Below are 17,604 nucleotides of genomic sequence, written 5' to 3' on the forward strand. Positions count from 1 at the left end.
TTTTCATATTTCAAGGACATATACATCTCTGCTTATCTCTGGTGGCATTTCTTTCTGCATTTTTATATTCTAGCCAAATAAAATAAAATAAAAAATCTGTTAGATTCTTGCTTTACTTTACTTGCTAACAACGTGACCTTGTGTGACATTAATCTCAATTTGACTGAACTGGAACACGTGAGAATAAATGAGTTGTTTGTTGAACTGTTCGAAGGAACCAAATATGCAGAAATGAGTCATAGTTTCCGAACTTGTGCCTCGAGATTCTAAACATTGTAGGTTTAAGATCTGAGTTTCCGATTGCCGTGATTAAAAAGGAAACAGCAGATGGAGGACAGAACAGTAAAAAATAGTGTGAGATGAACTCATCGTTCATTTACAGATACCGTAGATTTGAGTTAAATATCTGTTTATCAAAAACAAGCACTCGGAAATTGCAATGCCTGTATTTTACTTGCCATTCAGCCATTGCATCCTAATGAGGACTCTACTGCACATATGCCAGAATCTATTTGGCACCAAAATCCCAAAACAAAGGGCTTTATAGAATTAGTGGTGTAGTTAATTCTATGATAGCTAGAGGTTAATGTCAGCAATGGTGTCTAATGTAATCCTTTCATCTGTTGCCATTATATCGCCTCACATTATTAATTTCAACCCCGAATCAGAGACCTTAGGGAGCAGATTACACACGTTTCCCTGATTCCTGATTATTAGAAGGAACTGCTGGGATACGTGTCAGGAAAACATACCAAACAGACCACAGCACAGCAAATCAAAAGCTTTGGAGTAACTGAACAGGATACAAGTGCAAAATGAACCGAAAACACTTCTGGGAGATTTTTCTTGGACAGAAATGAAACATTCTTGGACTAAACCTCCCAAACCAAAAGTAGTTCAGAGAAGGCCAGACTAAATTAGACTTAATTAAGCTTAAATAGGCTACTGTCGACTATGTTTATCTAAAGTGGTTTAGGAAGTATGTTGTTTGCATGGAGTTTATTCCACTGGGAGGCAAATGTTGTCTTCCTCAAGAAGACTTTAGTCATATACACACATATATATTCAGTACTTTAGTCTTCAATGTTAAATCATTTTAATATGGTGACATATGTCACATTACACAAGTAAAATGGGTTGTAAATGGGGTTTCAAATTCACTTTATACATTAGATCACCAGCTTGTCGGTTTCACAGAATTTAGGCAACGGCAATACAGTAACTCTCTAGGCACGCAATCAAATGATATGAAGTTGAAGTGCCACTGAACTATTTCAGAACACTGGGTGACAATTTCAGAGAAGATAACTTGCTCTCTTGAGAGCTCAGACTATGGTTAAAAATATCACCAGAGCTTATTGCTCTCATTATGCTTTGTGTGATTATTATATTATATTCTGCTTTGGGTAAATTAGTATAACCTGCATGAAGCAGATTCAGAGAATCAGACATTAGAAATAAAGAAGAACATTAGGTTTTCAGACTGCTAATAACACTGAAAGAAAAAATGAAACAACAACAACAACAACAACGTTATTTTAGTCTTAACATCCTTATAACAAGCTAAATATAGCTGAGCAGCAAAACTGTGTAAGATAATACTACTTGATTGTATTTTGTGGGAATCCAAAAGCATGAGATCACAATGAAAATTTGGTTGTTGTTGTTTCTTTCCATTTAAACCAGGAAATAAATAATTTCGTTCGTACGCATGGTTTATAATGTCCGTACATATTTACAGCAAGTTTATTTTTTACAAATCCCGATATGTGCGTAAAAAAAAAAAATGCGTACGCAATTTCTATGCCTATTTTGTGCATATGCAACGTTTAGAAATGAGACCCCTGGTCCTGTGAGGTCTGCTGCGATCGTCTGCTAGTGTCACAATCACCAGCTGGAGTGACCATGAGCTCCACCATGGGCCACTTCTTACTAATTCTTTGCCATTCCATCACAAACTACATTTCCCATAAACCTTTGCCTGGACTCATTGTTCTGATTACTCCCACCTGTGTGCCATTAGCTTGTTAAGGTCTGTGCTTCAGTGGTTTGTCGGTTGTTGTTCCTGTATGCGTGTTCCCAGTTGATACTCTCTTGCTTTCTGTGTGAGGATTGCACCCTGGTTCTTGGCTTGGATTATCTGTTTTTGTGTTTTGATGAACCTTTGTGCTTGCACTCGGATTCTCGCTCCTCTTCGTCCTGACTCACACGTAACAGCTCTTTAGCCAAGGCTCATCTTATCCAACAAAAGCCCTGTGTTTCAGAGGATTCTCATGCTATTTATTCATCTACAGCAGCCTAATACCATGGTACTTTAAAAGAGTTTCCACTTTTGCTTGATTTATTCATTCATTAACATATGCTTAAATTTCTTGCCAATGTCTTCCCATCCGTCATCTGATTTATAAGGCTCTACTTGTTCCTCTGTGCTTAAATGGCAAGTCTGATAAGGGATGTATGTATGTGGTCGGGGTCACAGTGCGGTCTAGATGTGCTCTCTTTACAGACGATCTTCTCTTTAGTAATTAGAAAGAAATATGGCTGCGCTCCTCCCAGTGTGTGGAGAAAAGATGTGCAGCGACTGGCCTACTTCTGAAGTCACAGGCAGCACACGCCGTCCTTAATAAAAAAGGATAAAATGCAGGAATGGCTAGAGAGGAAAGAAGGGAAGACCAGCTGTGCTTCTTCTCTTTTATTCTTTCATTTCCTTCTTTTATTTCAGATGTGTTCGACTTGAAATGGTGCTACGCAGACCGATACGTGTATGACATCACATCACATTGAATGTTTGCATAACTGAAACATAATTTTCCTGTTTAACCATGTTAAGCTGTTTTGACCAGCTGGATTGAATAAGGCACTACTTAAATAAAGGTGACTTGCCTTAACTTGCTTTCTTTCACACTTACACGATGAGGTTAAAAGACATCTCTTGGTCAGACAAAACAGATTCCCCCACCTCAGTTCACACACACACACACACACGCACATACATTGCCCTTTTCAATAAGCAGTGCTGGCAGTTTCTCTGTGTTGTCAACCTTGACTTACTTTAAAGAGGTCAGACAGAGTTACGTTCCCTTCACTGCTCATTTAGATTTCAGGAGAGAAGGGAATGAAGAAGAGAAGCAGAGGAAAAGAATGAGAAGTAAACAGCACATGAACCAGAGTGGACAACAACAACAAAAGGAAATCAAAGATCTATCCTTTATCAGTGATAATGTAATATGTATTTAAGTCTGTGTGGAACTGTCTGAATGACTCTCAGTTTCCCTTAAATGGAATCAATCAGCATGGTTCAACATGGATTGGAACACTTACCACATACCAATACGGGTGAAGTATTTCTTTATAACAGAAGTATTAGGGGATATCATGAGAAGGACTTACCCAGAATGCTACGTTTTACTAATTCTACCAAAAAAGAATTTAACTACTTTAAAGCCGTAAGTAACTTGCACTTTCAAAGTAGCTCCTTAACATCCAAATATCAATATGAGGTCTGGTTGGTTTGATCTATCATTACTGATACTCTCTCCTCACAATATAACAGGGCCGTGGTCCTATGTTTGTGGAACATTTTAGGTTTCGATTACATTTCGTTTCCCATGTCAGGAAATACAGGAACTTTTACTGAGTAAGGAAACAGGATCTTGCCTCCAAGGATTTCAAACAACTAAATGGTCTTTACAAGGCGGCAGCAGCTGTGCTTTACACTGACAGCATCTCTGTCTAATGTCAGCATTAATTGGAAAGACACTTAACTTTTGCTGCAGTGTGTTTGTGTGTGGGTGCAGGTGTGTGTTTATATGTACATTGATTGTTGAAGCCTCAGGGATGTTCATTGGGTTTTGTTTCCTGATGCATTGATCCTATACTTTTTACTGCAGTGCTTCAGCATGCACCTGCATTTGTTTCTAAGTTTGTGTCTTGGCTCTAGTAGGAGGTGTTCGGTTTGTACATTGCCACAGGTATGAATTATGAAGGCAATGAATACTAAGGAGTAAATGTCTCTGAAATATCTAACCAGTGCAGGACAACATTTCCAGTGTCAAGACATTTTCCTTTCCTCCATGAAAGCTGAAATGCAGCGTAAAGTGAGGAAATTACAGCAAATCACAACATAGTTTATGTTTAAAGGAATAGCTCACACCAAAATGCAAATTTTATGATTATTTAGCAACCTCATGCCATTCATTGTATGCTGTTATTAAAAGTAGAAGCAGTGATCAGAGGCTGTGTGAAAAAATAAAAAGCTTGTCAGAATGTCTTTATGTACACTGAGGCTTGTTGGGACAAAACATTATGGAAACATGAGAAGACACAGAGAGTGGAAGTTCTCCTACCTGTGAAACCCTCCGGACGGCTTCGCCGCTGACCCCCAGACTCTGTGCGAACGTTCTGGCTGCAATAACTGTGCGTGTGATTTTGGTCTTGAGCTCTCTCGGCGTGTCTCCAAACGGCTTCAGTGTTTCTGACTGCTTGGCTACGCACTCCAGATACTCCTCTCCAATAATGTACTGAACGTTTAAAGCTTTAAAGAGTCTTTCCAGCAGACGGGCCCAGAATTCATTCAGCACCTCCTCGAGATTGACGTTGGACCCTCGGTAGTAGCCCCGAAGGTCGGAGTACAGATCCTGAAACACCTTTGCATTTTGGGAGAAGAGAGGTCCAAACCCGGTCTGGATAGAGGTTTGGAGCGATGCTTCAGAACGGTTGAACAGCTCCAAGAAATAAGCTGGAAACACACAGGCAAGAGCATCATTAGAGCAGCTCTTCAAGTTTGGAAAGCTCAAGGGTAACACTCCTAATCTTAAAAATCAATATCCTGAATCAATGAGGTGACAAATATTTTACATATTAAACTTAATATATATATATATATATATATATATATATATATATATATATATATATATATATATATATATATATATATCACATAAAAATATATGCTTATATAAATTAAATATTTTTTCTATTTTAAATTGTTTTTTCCCTTACAAAAACTATTAATAGATACATTTATATTTCAGTAACAGATAACATAAATACGAACACATAATAAATAAATTGCATAGGCATGCAGTAGTCTATTTTTGTATATTTTACAAATGTCATGTACTTCATCTCATTTGATTATTTCTTTTTTATTGTAAACTTGATTCATGTACCCAAAATATAAAATTATTAATAACAAATTAACAAATCTGACATCAGTGCAAAAAAAGTTTAATTGAAACTTTTTTAGCTCTCTTTTTTCTCTGAGGAAAATAAAATCAAAACGTGACTAATTGTGAATACAAAATTAAGGTAACTGTGACTTTTTATCTTAGAATTCTGAGGTTTTTCTTGGAATAATGAGTATATTTTGCAATTCTTTTTTTCTAAGAATTCCAATAATAAAGTATGAATAGTATATAAAAAGTCACAAATAACTTTTAATTAGTTTTATTTATTTTTTTATTATTATTAAACCCATAGCAGAAACAAGCTTTCTTACCAAACAACTCAGAATAGAATTCTTTAAAATTGTAATAAATCTGATTTGGAGAGGCACTATATCTATGGGAAATGTATTCTTGACATATTTATGTTTATTCGATTAGCTCAAGCTATGTATCCCCACATAAACTTACAAGATATACTGTACATATAAAATAAATAGCTAGACAATAGTCAGTTGTCCAGTGTACTATCACAATGAAAAGCAATGATAGCAATATGAATTGAGTTTTTTCACACATACGCACGCACACACGCACACGGACGCATGCACACGCACACACACACACACACACACATGCAAAAATGTTCAGAGAGAAAGTTAATCAGTATGAATAGTGTTGTGTAATACAGTGACATCATGAGCTCCCAGTAACCCGGTTACACATCAATCAATCCCACATTACCCATGAGAGACTGTGCAGAAAGAAAGTGGATATAAGAGTGTATAAATTCAGCTATGGGTCTGTACATTCATAACACACACCAGAAGCACAACGAATCATAATGGTGAACCCAAACCAGGTCAGAATTAATCTTTCTAAAACCTACACCGCTTCTCCAAACCCAGAGACACTGCACCAATGGGATTATGTCTGTACTTATACATTCATGATGAAATACAGAGCAGTGTGCTGTAAATAAGACTTTTTTGTGCCCTACATCTGATTAAGTTCACATTAATCATGCTTTTGAAATGACCAAACAAATGATGCATAAAGCATAATGCACACAGACTTTATTAAGCACTGCAAAACATTTATATTAAAACATTTATATTTAACAATATCCCATATATATATATATATTGGAGGTGGGCATAGATAATTTTTTTTAATCTAGATTAATCTCACTGTGATCTAGATTAAAATGGCTCATTTGAATTCTGCTGAAGGCATTCAGAATATGTGTTACCAAAAATAAAATTGACAAACAGTATGTCTTTGAGAAGGGGTTTATCAAGCTAGGTGGTGCGTTAGAAAAGGGGCTCATCTCCTGTTTCCAAAATGCATCACAAAGTGCTTGAAAAAGCTGTAAACTAATTCCACGTTGCACAAGGTGCAAACAATCTTACGCCTGTTTCACAACCAATGTTTACGTTTTTTTCAAGTTTGTAGGTGTCAAGGTACAGAAACCAAATAATTAAATGTAAAATAGCACTGGATAGTCTTCAATGTAAAAATGAAATATACAATCAAACCTACATTTATTCAGACACATTCAACATTTCTCACATTATTACAGTTTTGCTATATATATCAAAAATTATATCTGGTGTCTGAATAATTTTTGGTTTGACTGTTAAAACTACAAAGTAATTCAGTCAAGAGCAGTGAGTGATTTTCATTTTCATTTCCTTGGATTAACATTACAGCAGCCAGCAGCTAAATTAGGCGCGGTCACTTTAAGAGACGATGAACGCATCCAATATAATACACATCCCATTTTTTTCCTCAACTGTTTACTTTCACTTAAGAAATAACTGACAGTTTTTTCAAGCATAATTTCCAAGGTGGATATTTTGACATATTTTGTATGTATTTGAAAGCACAAGAGCAAAAATAAGATTCGATGTTCAAGTGTTTTGAGACGCCTTTCTCTGCGCGAGCCCTGAACACCAGAACACCGCGAGTACTTTTTGTTTGTTCAAACTGCGATGAGTATTTGTCTGTCAGGTGCAGGAGGGACTTCGAGGAGAACTTTGCAGAAGAGAGCTCGGTTCAGTGTCTCTGTCCGTGATATGCGGCTCTCTCGAGTAACTACTCTGTTCAGCTTTTCCGCGTCTAGTTTTTGGATGCTTTAATGTTTAAATCGACAAGCGGTAAGGCTTAAAACATGTGAAAAAGATAAGCTTTCGTGACGATGCGCAGCAGTGGTCCGTCAACTGTCCTGAGCATCTTTTTAGGCTGGCCTCAGCCAGTCGGTTATATAAAATATCAAGGTGAAAGTCATCATAGCTTGCTTAGTATAGACCCAGCTCCCAACCCAACTTTGAGAATAGATTAACGGCGATATTTTTTTTATCGCCCGATAAGAGTCTCGCGTTAACGCAGCACATTAATGCCGATAACGGCCCACCACTAATATATATATATATATATATATATATATATATATATATATATATATATATATATATATATATATATATATATATATATATAAATTCAATTTAAACAACTAAAGTTCAATGTCTCATTGTTTCTTCTACATTAACACGTATTCAGTTGCTGTTCTTTTTAATTATATATTCATCAAAGAATCCTGAAAAAAGTCAAATGATTAATATATATATATATATATATATATATATATCCTTGTTATATAATACAACTGAATGATTGATTATGCATTTTACACAAGATATTTTGAAGATTTTGATGGAATTTCCATTTTAGGGTGAATTATACCTTTAAGTGTCTGATTATATTTGGGGGACACTGTATGAGGTGAGGAAGCATCCAGATTTCGAAAAAAGAAAGGACATGAAAGTAGATACTCCATTCTTTATATTCCTGTCACACTCCTCTGACCCTCCACCCCCTCACTACACCTCTCTCATTCTCCCTCTCCTCCATCTATCTCTCTGACAGGCGAGCGGGCGTAATGATATCAGCAGCATCGTAACAGAACATGCCGGACTGTTAATTTGCGGCTGAGCACGTGATGGAGAGACAAGCAGCTGGGGACCACAGAGTGATGGAATGAGAGAGGGAGGGATTTGAAAGCGATTACATGTAATTGTATTTGTGCATTCTGACAAAGTGTTGAATGACTGAATTAAAGGATTGCCAGCCCTCCCTCATTTCAATCTATATTTGAAATGAATGCACGCACACACAGAACTTTCAAGCTGTATTAGTGAGGACCTTTCTATATTTTACAAACAAAGATTACAATATTCTGCTAGCCGGCCAAGTTCACAACAGAAACAATAACTGTAACCATAACTATATTAGCTTCCAATGGACAATCACATTCTGTTGATTGTAAGAGGGAGCTGCAGTTTTTGGTCTGCCACATTAAATGCTCAAGCTGTTAAAAGTTGGGTGGGTTCTGTTTAGCTGTAAATAAGGCTATTGTTCAATATCTGGAAAAAAAAATATTCTGAAAGTGATTCCAATGATATTGTTCCTCTCTGCTGTTATCGTTCTTGTTGTCCTTGGTGTGAATGAGCCTTAAAGGGACAGTTCACACAAAAATGAAAATTCTGTAAAGTTATTATTTACTCATATTCATGTTGTACTAAACCTTTATGAGTTTCACGCACACACACACGCACGCACGCACGCACGCACGCACACACACACACACACACACACACACACACAGGTATTCCTATCATTATGGGAACATTCCATAGACTTAATGGTTTTTATACTGTACAAACTGTATTTTCTATCCCCAAACATTCTGCACTTTTAGATTTTCAAAAAACTTAATTCTGCATGGTTTATAATCTTGTTTCCACATTGGGACCAAAAAATATCCTCAAAATGTACTAGTATTACAATGCTTGTGGGGACATTTGGTCCTCATAACAAAGGGAACCAGGACACATACACACACACACACACACACAAAGATAAAGACATATGAATACAAAGAACAGTTTCAGATCCCATTGACTTCCACTGTATTTACAAAAATGCAGTGGACGTCAAAGGGAACCAGAACTGTTTGGTTTTGTCCCTTGTAGACATTAAACCTATTCAGTTTAGCATTTGGCCAATTTATATTGACCGTTTTATAAGCTTTTTCAACAGAGAGCACCACTTCACACGTTATTTTGAATTTGTGAAGAAATTTTCAATAAATTTGATGTATACCAATCCTGTACACATATTATTACTATTATTTGTCTTCATACAGACTTTTCATTTTGTTCTCTTATTTATTCCATGTTAATGATACTGTCGATCGATAACACCAAATTTAACTCTCACACAAACATTTTAGTTTATTAAAGGGTTAGTTCACCGAAAAATGAAAATGATGTCATTAATGACTCACCCTCATGTCGTTCCAAACCCATAAGACCTCCGTTTATCTTCAGAACACAGTTTAAGATATTTTAGCTCTCAGTCCCTTTATTGAAAATGTGTGTACGGTATACTGTCCATGGTTAGAAAGGTAAGAAAAACATCATCAAAGTAGTCCATGTGGCATCAGAGGGGCAGTTAGAATTTTTTGAAGCATTGAAAATACATTTTGGTCCAAAAATAGCAAAAACTATGACTTTATTCAGCATTGTCTTTTCTTCCGGGTCTGTTGTGAGAGAGAGTTCAAAACACAACAGTTTGTCATATCCGGTTTGTAAACGAATAATTCGATGTACCGGATCTTCTTGAACCAGTTCACCAAATCGTACTGAATCGTTTTAAACGGTTTGCGTCTCTAATACGCATTAATCCACAAATGACTTAAGATGTTAACTTTTTTAATGTGGCTGACACTCCCTCGGAGTTAAAACAAACCAATATCCCGGAGTAATTCATTTACTCAAACAGTACACTGACTGAACTGCTGTGAAGAGAGAACTGAAGATGAACACCGAGCCGAGCCAGATAACGATCGAAAGATTGACTCGTTCTCGAGTTAATGTTAATTAATGAACGGAATGTAAAATAGAATAGAACAGAATCAAACTGACCTACGATTATGCAAAAAAAAAAAAAAAAAAACATGAATAGAACAGAATAAAATAGAATAGATGTGAACTGAAAGATTAATTTAACTAAACTGAACAGACTTTTTCTGAAACTTGGCTCTCACACAACAACACAAACATGCATAAAAACACACTTTTGTAGCACTTGACCTATGAAAGGCTGCAGGGGTCAGTCACCTAAGCTGAAGAGGTCTGATAAGGGCTTGAACCCACGTGTGGTCAAGCAGAGATGCAGCCTCCACCTGCAGGTCTATCTACACCTAGCATTAGAGATCATGCATTTGGAAAGTACATGAGCTTTATGATCACAGAGGAGCTCATAAACTCTGCAGCTGTGTCTGAAGGCTCTTAAATCAGATAGTACACCAGCTGTGGCCTGTATCACCTCCTGATACCATGCATGTCCACTGCACGACTGTCACGGAGTCTCCACAGGTGTCTACATATATAAATTAACAATTTTATTCAGCAAGGACACATTAAATTAATTAAAGGTGACAATAAAGACTTAATTAAGAAAATAATTAATAAATTAAGAATATTTTTTTTTATTCAGTTTAAATTTAATTAAAATTATAAATGAAATTAATAGGGCTGCAACTAACGATTATTTTGATAATCGATTAATCTGTCGATTATTTTTACGATTAATCGATTAATCGGTTTATGTACTTATATTTTAGTTTTTTTCCATTTTTTCCCCCAAGTAAATTATTAATAAAGGGTTTTTATCATTCAGCATAGATTTTTAAGAGATTTTAACCATTTTGCATTGTCATATCCTCATCAAAAATACACCTGGAGTTGTTTTATTATGTTAGTAATCCTTTGTCGAACTCTTCTGCAATCAAAACACTGATCTATACTCTAGCAAAATTCACAAGATTTCAAATATTGTTTTCACCATGGCAGTCCTTAGAGCTCCTAAAGTAGTTTAACATCCCAAACAAAGCTTAAAGAATCTTTGAGAACATATTTTCATGAAGTATAAGGATAAAACCAGAGGTGGGTAGAGTACCCAAAAACTTTACTCAAGTAAAAGTAAAAGTAATTCTAGAAATATTTACTCAAGTAAAAGTAAAAGTACTAGTCTTGAATAGTTACTTGAGTAAGAGTAAAAGAGTATCGGATAAAAAATCTACTCAAGTAGTTAGTTACTAGTTACTTTGGGTCATATATACGGAGCCTTTTTTATATAGATATATAGACAAAAAATGTAAGTAATGTATGTGTGTGTGTATAAATGTATATATTTCATCAGCCTTTAATCCAATTTATGTAATTTATTATAAAACCCTGTCTGTTTATTTAAGTAACAAATATAGGTATCATGCCATAACATATTTTTAATACGACTGACTTTATTTTAAATGTGAATTTAACATTGAAAGTTAATGTGATATAAATATTGCTACTAATCTTTCATTGTTCAGAAAGAGAGCAAATAACATTTACATTAAACATAATTTTCACTGACAGTCTAGATTTCATTCACTCTCAGAAACTACCATTAAAATCACTGAAACTGTTAACACTGTGAAATCAATATCTTAATTATAGATTCGTACACACATCTGCACTTTGTTGTTTCTGACGAGAGAATTCGGCAGAAAGAGGTATTCAGTAAGTGAGCGAGTGAAGGAAGCACCGGCATTTCAGCGATGACTCATCGGAACACCTCTGATTGGCCATTGCATTCAAAAGCTCAACAGAACCGTGTGTGATTGGTTAATGCGCAGCGCTGTAAAAACGCGTCTGTCTCTGGCTCAGCGCCAGCAAGCGATCACAGATCTGAATTTAGCAGCTGATGATATGACTTGCTGAACGTACTCGCACTGGTGTGATTGTATTAAAATTAATAAAATCTTAATCGGCTATTCTTTGTCTTTTGGAAGCTGCATTCAACCTGTTATAAGCCACACACGTACAACAAACTAATGTCACAGTGGTATCGTGTACTGTAATCGAATGTAGCCCAAGTTATTACCTGTTAAACAGCAGACAGCACACGCGTTCATCTAATAAGGATCTCCACCGCAAGCAAATAATAGCCTTTGCAGATTAGCTTTCATTCAGTGCAGTTCCATAGCCACGTTTTCAACGCTGCTAATATTCTTAAACGTTACAACTCTGAGTGAACCGCTTCAGACACTCAGCGCGTGCAGCATGGAACTGAACGACTCATTCAAACTGATTCATGAACCAATTCACTCGTTTGCCGACTGGTTTGATCAAGCCTTTGAACAGAGTTGACTCAAAAGAATGAATCATTCGCGAATGGGCATCGCTCATTGTCCAGAGAAAAGTAGACGGCGCGTTTTGAATAAACTGAAGCATTTATTGCATTAAGATAAAGTAACGAGAGGGGCGTCGCCCACAGTAACGAAGTAAAAGTACAGATTTTTCCCAAAAAATGTACTCAAGTAAGAGTATAAAGTACCCATCTTTAAATATACTCAGAAAAGTATTCGTTACCCCCGAAAAATTACTCAAGTAAATGTAACGAAGTAAATGTAACTCGTTACTACCCACCTCTGGATAAAACAGAATAAAATTGCAGTGCATTGTATTTTATTATTTACTGGGAAAAAGCTTTATAGCTTATGCTCTGAAACAATGTAAACAATCCTTCGAAAAAAAGTGCCAATGGCATGAAACCTGAATGGAACTCCCAATTTAAAGTAAAATCCATCAGAAGGTTGTCCAGAAAAAAAAAAATTGGGACACACACAAAAAAAACTGCTGTGTGAAAAAGAGCAGTGAATACTTAGAAAAGAAGTGCATTTTAAATATACTCAAACATTTACCTCTCTCATTCAGTCATAATTAGGCTGCAAGTCTGAATTATGAACTGGTAAACGACAAACTGATCACATAACATGTTTGTAAAGCTTTAAATGTTAACTGTTAAAAAGCAATGTTATCAGCTTTTACGACTAAACATTTGCAAACAACCTTGTACTGGAGAATCTGCACAAATAAAATTCTTAGGGGCCGTTCACATATCGCACCTAAAAACGCATGGAAAACGCTAGTCGCGCCGCTTTCTCCTTCTTTCCAAAGCGCTCGGGCAGAAGCGCCCCTGAGGCGTCTGCCTTTGCTAAGCAACCATGACGTGCTCTCTCCATGACGTGCCCTCTCCATGAAGACCCGGAAATTTCAGCAAAGGATAAATGGATGCGGTGTGGACGCGCCTGGAAAAACGGGCGCATCGCACCGCGTGCGTGTCGCGACCGCGTCGCTTCCATTATGAGAGTGCATACTGCGCGCCTACATAGGAAATAACGAACTTGAGCACGCAAAAGACACGATATGTGAACGGCCACTTAAACCGTTCAGTAGTGCAGAGTTTACAGGTTACTCTTCATTTTAAAGGCTCAAAGTAAAGTACTCCCACTTCCCGCTGAATGCTGCAGAGACGCAGTTCGGGAAGCACGTGACATAAAACGAGGCCAGCTATTGGCTATTCGCTACTTCACCTGCTGTACTGGCTGAGTAAAACCTCCGGTGGCTCATTACTGCCACACTTTGGTCACCGCAGATTTGAAATATGCACGAAATGAGCCGCTTATGGCAAATAAAATTTATTTAGCGACGAATCGATTACTAAATTAGTTGACAACTATTTTAATAATCGATTTTAATCGATTAAATCGATTCGTTGTTTCAGCTCTAGAAATTAAGAAATGTAATTAAATTTCTCATTTAATTTTCTATTTAAATTAAGAAGTAGAGGGTTAGTGTAATAAAAAAAAAAAATAAGTAAAAAAACACCCCCCCCCCCCCCAAAAAAAACAAACATACACAGCACTCCAGAATGTGAAGGAGTAGAAACAAGAGAGAAAACAGAATCATGACATAAAAATGGCAGTCAGTTCCTTATAAAACTCTGCTAGTGTGTGTGAGGGAGAGAGATATAGAAAGAAATGTCTCTGGGATCATAGGTCTGTGTTACCGTAGGTCTTCCTTAACGTGATTAGCGTGCCAACATGAAACGGCCTCTGAGGACACGCGACAGAGCAGCAATCATATCATCGGAGATGACCTCCAACAGGACATTTTTTCCTGGATGACTCTGTGTAATCGAAAATATTCTTTCAATATATCAGCTCTTGAACTGCTCAGCTGCTATTCAACCTCAAAATCAGGACTACAGTATGACAAATATATTCGACTAAGAATATGTCACCAATTCATCTGTAGTAATTCAGACAAAGGCACTTGTGAACGTAATAAACTGAACAATATGATATGATTAAAGAGTTTCATTATATTCTATGCTGTGGTTTGATTCGATCTGATGCGTTCATCTTCTAGTCTGAAAAGTATTTTTCTACAAGTGCTGTTTAGCTTTATATCTAAAGTAAATGTGGCCAGTGTTGGTTCAGAAATGATCCCCTACAGCAAAAAGCTGCTCTGAGAAATCTCCTAAACCTTACAGAGAATCCAGTTCTCAACACACACACACACACACACAATGAAAACACATCAACTGCCTTACTTAACCTCCTAAAACAGACACATAACAGCTCATTATGCTCTAGTATGCTTTTAGCTGTGATTCTAGAAAGACAGAACAAACTTTCCTAGAGACAAACCTTAACAAATAGAACATAAATCCAAATTGAAGAGAAATCTGAGGACAGAACCAGTTACACAGATTGTAAAAGAAGCTGCGTACAAGATTACATGACTTATCATAGGTGGATGACAGACAGAATGATAGAACGAACAGGATGCATGGATGGATGGATGGATGAATGGATGAATGGACGGACAGAAAACTCTCAGGAGATTATAAACTCTACACCACTGTTTACTGCCAATTTCCTCTTTTAAATTCATTTTTTATGAAGCTATTACACTCAAACTAGAAAACTGTGAGAGAAAGAATGAAGGAGAACAGCGCAGAAATGACAACAGCCTGAGATTTATGTTTTCAGAGTCTTAACCCCCAATTTGCTGTAAATTGATCTCTTTTCCAGATAATAAAGGCCAGAACTGGAAACAAATGTCCGTGTCTCTGACAGCACACATGATTAAGAGAGGCTGTTTCATTATGCGTGTAAGAAATATTGTCATATGGTCACTGTTAATACCTTTAGTCTTTCAAATCATGCATAAATAGTTGCACACAAACACACACACACCAACACACACGTTTGGTTTATTATCCTTGTGGGGACTCTCCATAGGCGTAATAGGTTTAATACTTTACAGACTGTATATTCTATCACCATACACCTAAACCTATCCCTCACAGAAAACTACAGGCATGTTTACATTCTCAAAAAAACTCATTCTGCATGATTTATAAACTTGTTTCACCACGGGGAACTCAATTTAGGTCCCCAAGGTGACACGAGTCCCCATGAGTCAATGTGTATTTAGGTTAAAGTCTCCACCGGGATAGAAGAACATGTATGCACACACACGCACACACACACACCCTGGGTATAATCTGCCATAGCTGCTTACTGTTCCAAGCATAATTCATACTGAGAAACACACACTGACCAGATCTCCTCCCTGAGCCACAACACTTAGAAAATAATCACAGTTCAAGTCTTCTCACCACAAACACACCATATTATTTGTGTGTGAGTGTGTGTGCTTGTACACACACACACACACACACACACAGGACTCCTGGAGGTGAGCTGGCACAGACATGTTTTAAATTTGCACTTATGAACTTCAGAACGACAGTGAAACTGACTTTTTCTAACTTGAAGTTGCAAAACCACCATCTGCGCAAAATAGAGAGAAATTAAATTAGTTTGTAATCTTCAAATTCAACAATTATAGACTTCATAAAAGCTTTAAAAAGTGCTATATATTCTGCCTGTTCTCTAGGCTACGTTTCATAGGATTATGAAATGTTCTGCTTGTCCAACAATAAAATTAATCAACAGCTACATTTGTCCAAGCTCATGATTAGGATGCCAGGCCAAACCAAAGCCCCTTTTTGAAAGCAGGAATAATTAAATGCTATTTAATCTTTTTCCCATTTTATTTTGCACTACTTTTGTTTATAATAATAAAAAGAAAATAATCATAAATAGTACTGATGATGTTGGTATTGTTGTTGGATTGCTATTTATATTACTTAATTAAAAAAAATATATTATTATAATAAAAAATTTGCTTAAAAAATTTAGCAATAAAAAAAAAAAAAAAAAAAAATATATATATATATATATATATATATATATATATATATATATATATATATATATATATATATATATATATATTATTTGAATGTATTATTTTATTGAAATGCCCATGTTTAGTAAGTATAATATACACCACGTTGCCTTTGATTGTATTATCATTATTTTGTTGTTTTTGTTGTATTTTAAAGATTCACCCATCCAAAGCAGCAAAGCACACAGTTAATGCGTTTAATTTGTAAAGCATGATTTGATGTCATTGAGAAGTTGTTTGTTCCTGACAGGCAGAACTAATCAAAACAAATCACACCCACACACACACACACACACACACACACACACACACACACACACATACCATTCTACACAAAAAGCAAAAACACTGATTAAAAACGCCTACACTGAGTGAGAGAGAAGGATAAGTTTATGGAGCCAGTGAAAGATAGAGGGGAGAGAATTATCTACACACACACACACACACACACACACACACACACACATATATATATATATATATACAGACATTATACACATTATTGTAAGACAAGTGTGATGCTGTCAAAACATTTGCTTGTATAGCCCGATCTCTGTCTCTCCAAACACAATCATTCAGGTGAACGATGTGAATAACATTCACACTCACAGGCTTGAGAAATCCACACTGTAATACACACACACACATATATAGAGAGTACATCTGTCTAACGTCGTAATAAGTTTTTATCAGCGCTGCTCTGAGATATCAAACACAGTTCTGTACAGACAAACAAACCATCAGTTTCTCAACCGGCTTTAGTCCAGCAGACCGAATCTTTCTATATATCGAGAGCTTCATGTGCATCATGTGATGTTACTCAGGTGTAACTCACCGTCAAAGCTCTTTAACTGGACGTTGAGCGAGGCCTGTAAGGTGCGTCCTGACTCCTTCACCTGAGTCTCAAACTCTCGTCGGCTCAGGTTCAGGAGGTTTTCCTCCATCCCAGACGTGCAGCAGGTGTAACCCTGTGAACAAACCCCCAGGTGCTCACCTGAGAGAGAGAGAGAGAGAGAGAGAGTTAACAAAGAGTGTTTCACTTCGCCCATCCATTTATTCATTCATCCATCTATATAACCCATAATATATTCAAACATTTGGGTTGGTATCTCCACCAACCAACCAACCATTCCTTTTTTCCATTCATCTATCCGCTACATCTCTTTTTGTTTTTGCTTGTTGCTCCAAAATTCTTGGTGAGAAAGAAATTAAAAAAG

General features: G+C 36.5%; 1 protein-coding gene across 1 annotated transcript in view; it reads right to left on the minus strand.

The window, feature by feature from the left end:
• Positions 1-17,604, minus strand: part of LOC113121227 (glypican-1-like) — a 54,956-nt gene that overhangs the window by 8,244 nt on the left and 29,108 nt on the right. The window contains exons 2-3 of the mRNA XM_026291519.1: positions 17,223-17,381; positions 4,347-4,738 (exon numbers count right to left, since the gene is read on the minus strand). Of these exons, the coding sequence (XP_026147304.1) occupies positions 4,347-4,738; positions 17,223-17,381 (551 nt within the window). The remainder of the gene's footprint in view (positions 1-4,346; positions 4,739-17,222; positions 17,382-17,604) is intronic.

The sequence above is a fragment of the Carassius auratus genome, chromosome 2 (genome assembly GCF_003368295.1).
Source record: "Carassius auratus strain Wakin chromosome 2, ASM336829v1, whole genome shotgun sequence".
Lineage (NCBI taxonomy): Eukaryota > Metazoa > Chordata > Actinopteri > Cypriniformes > Cyprinidae > Carassius > Carassius auratus.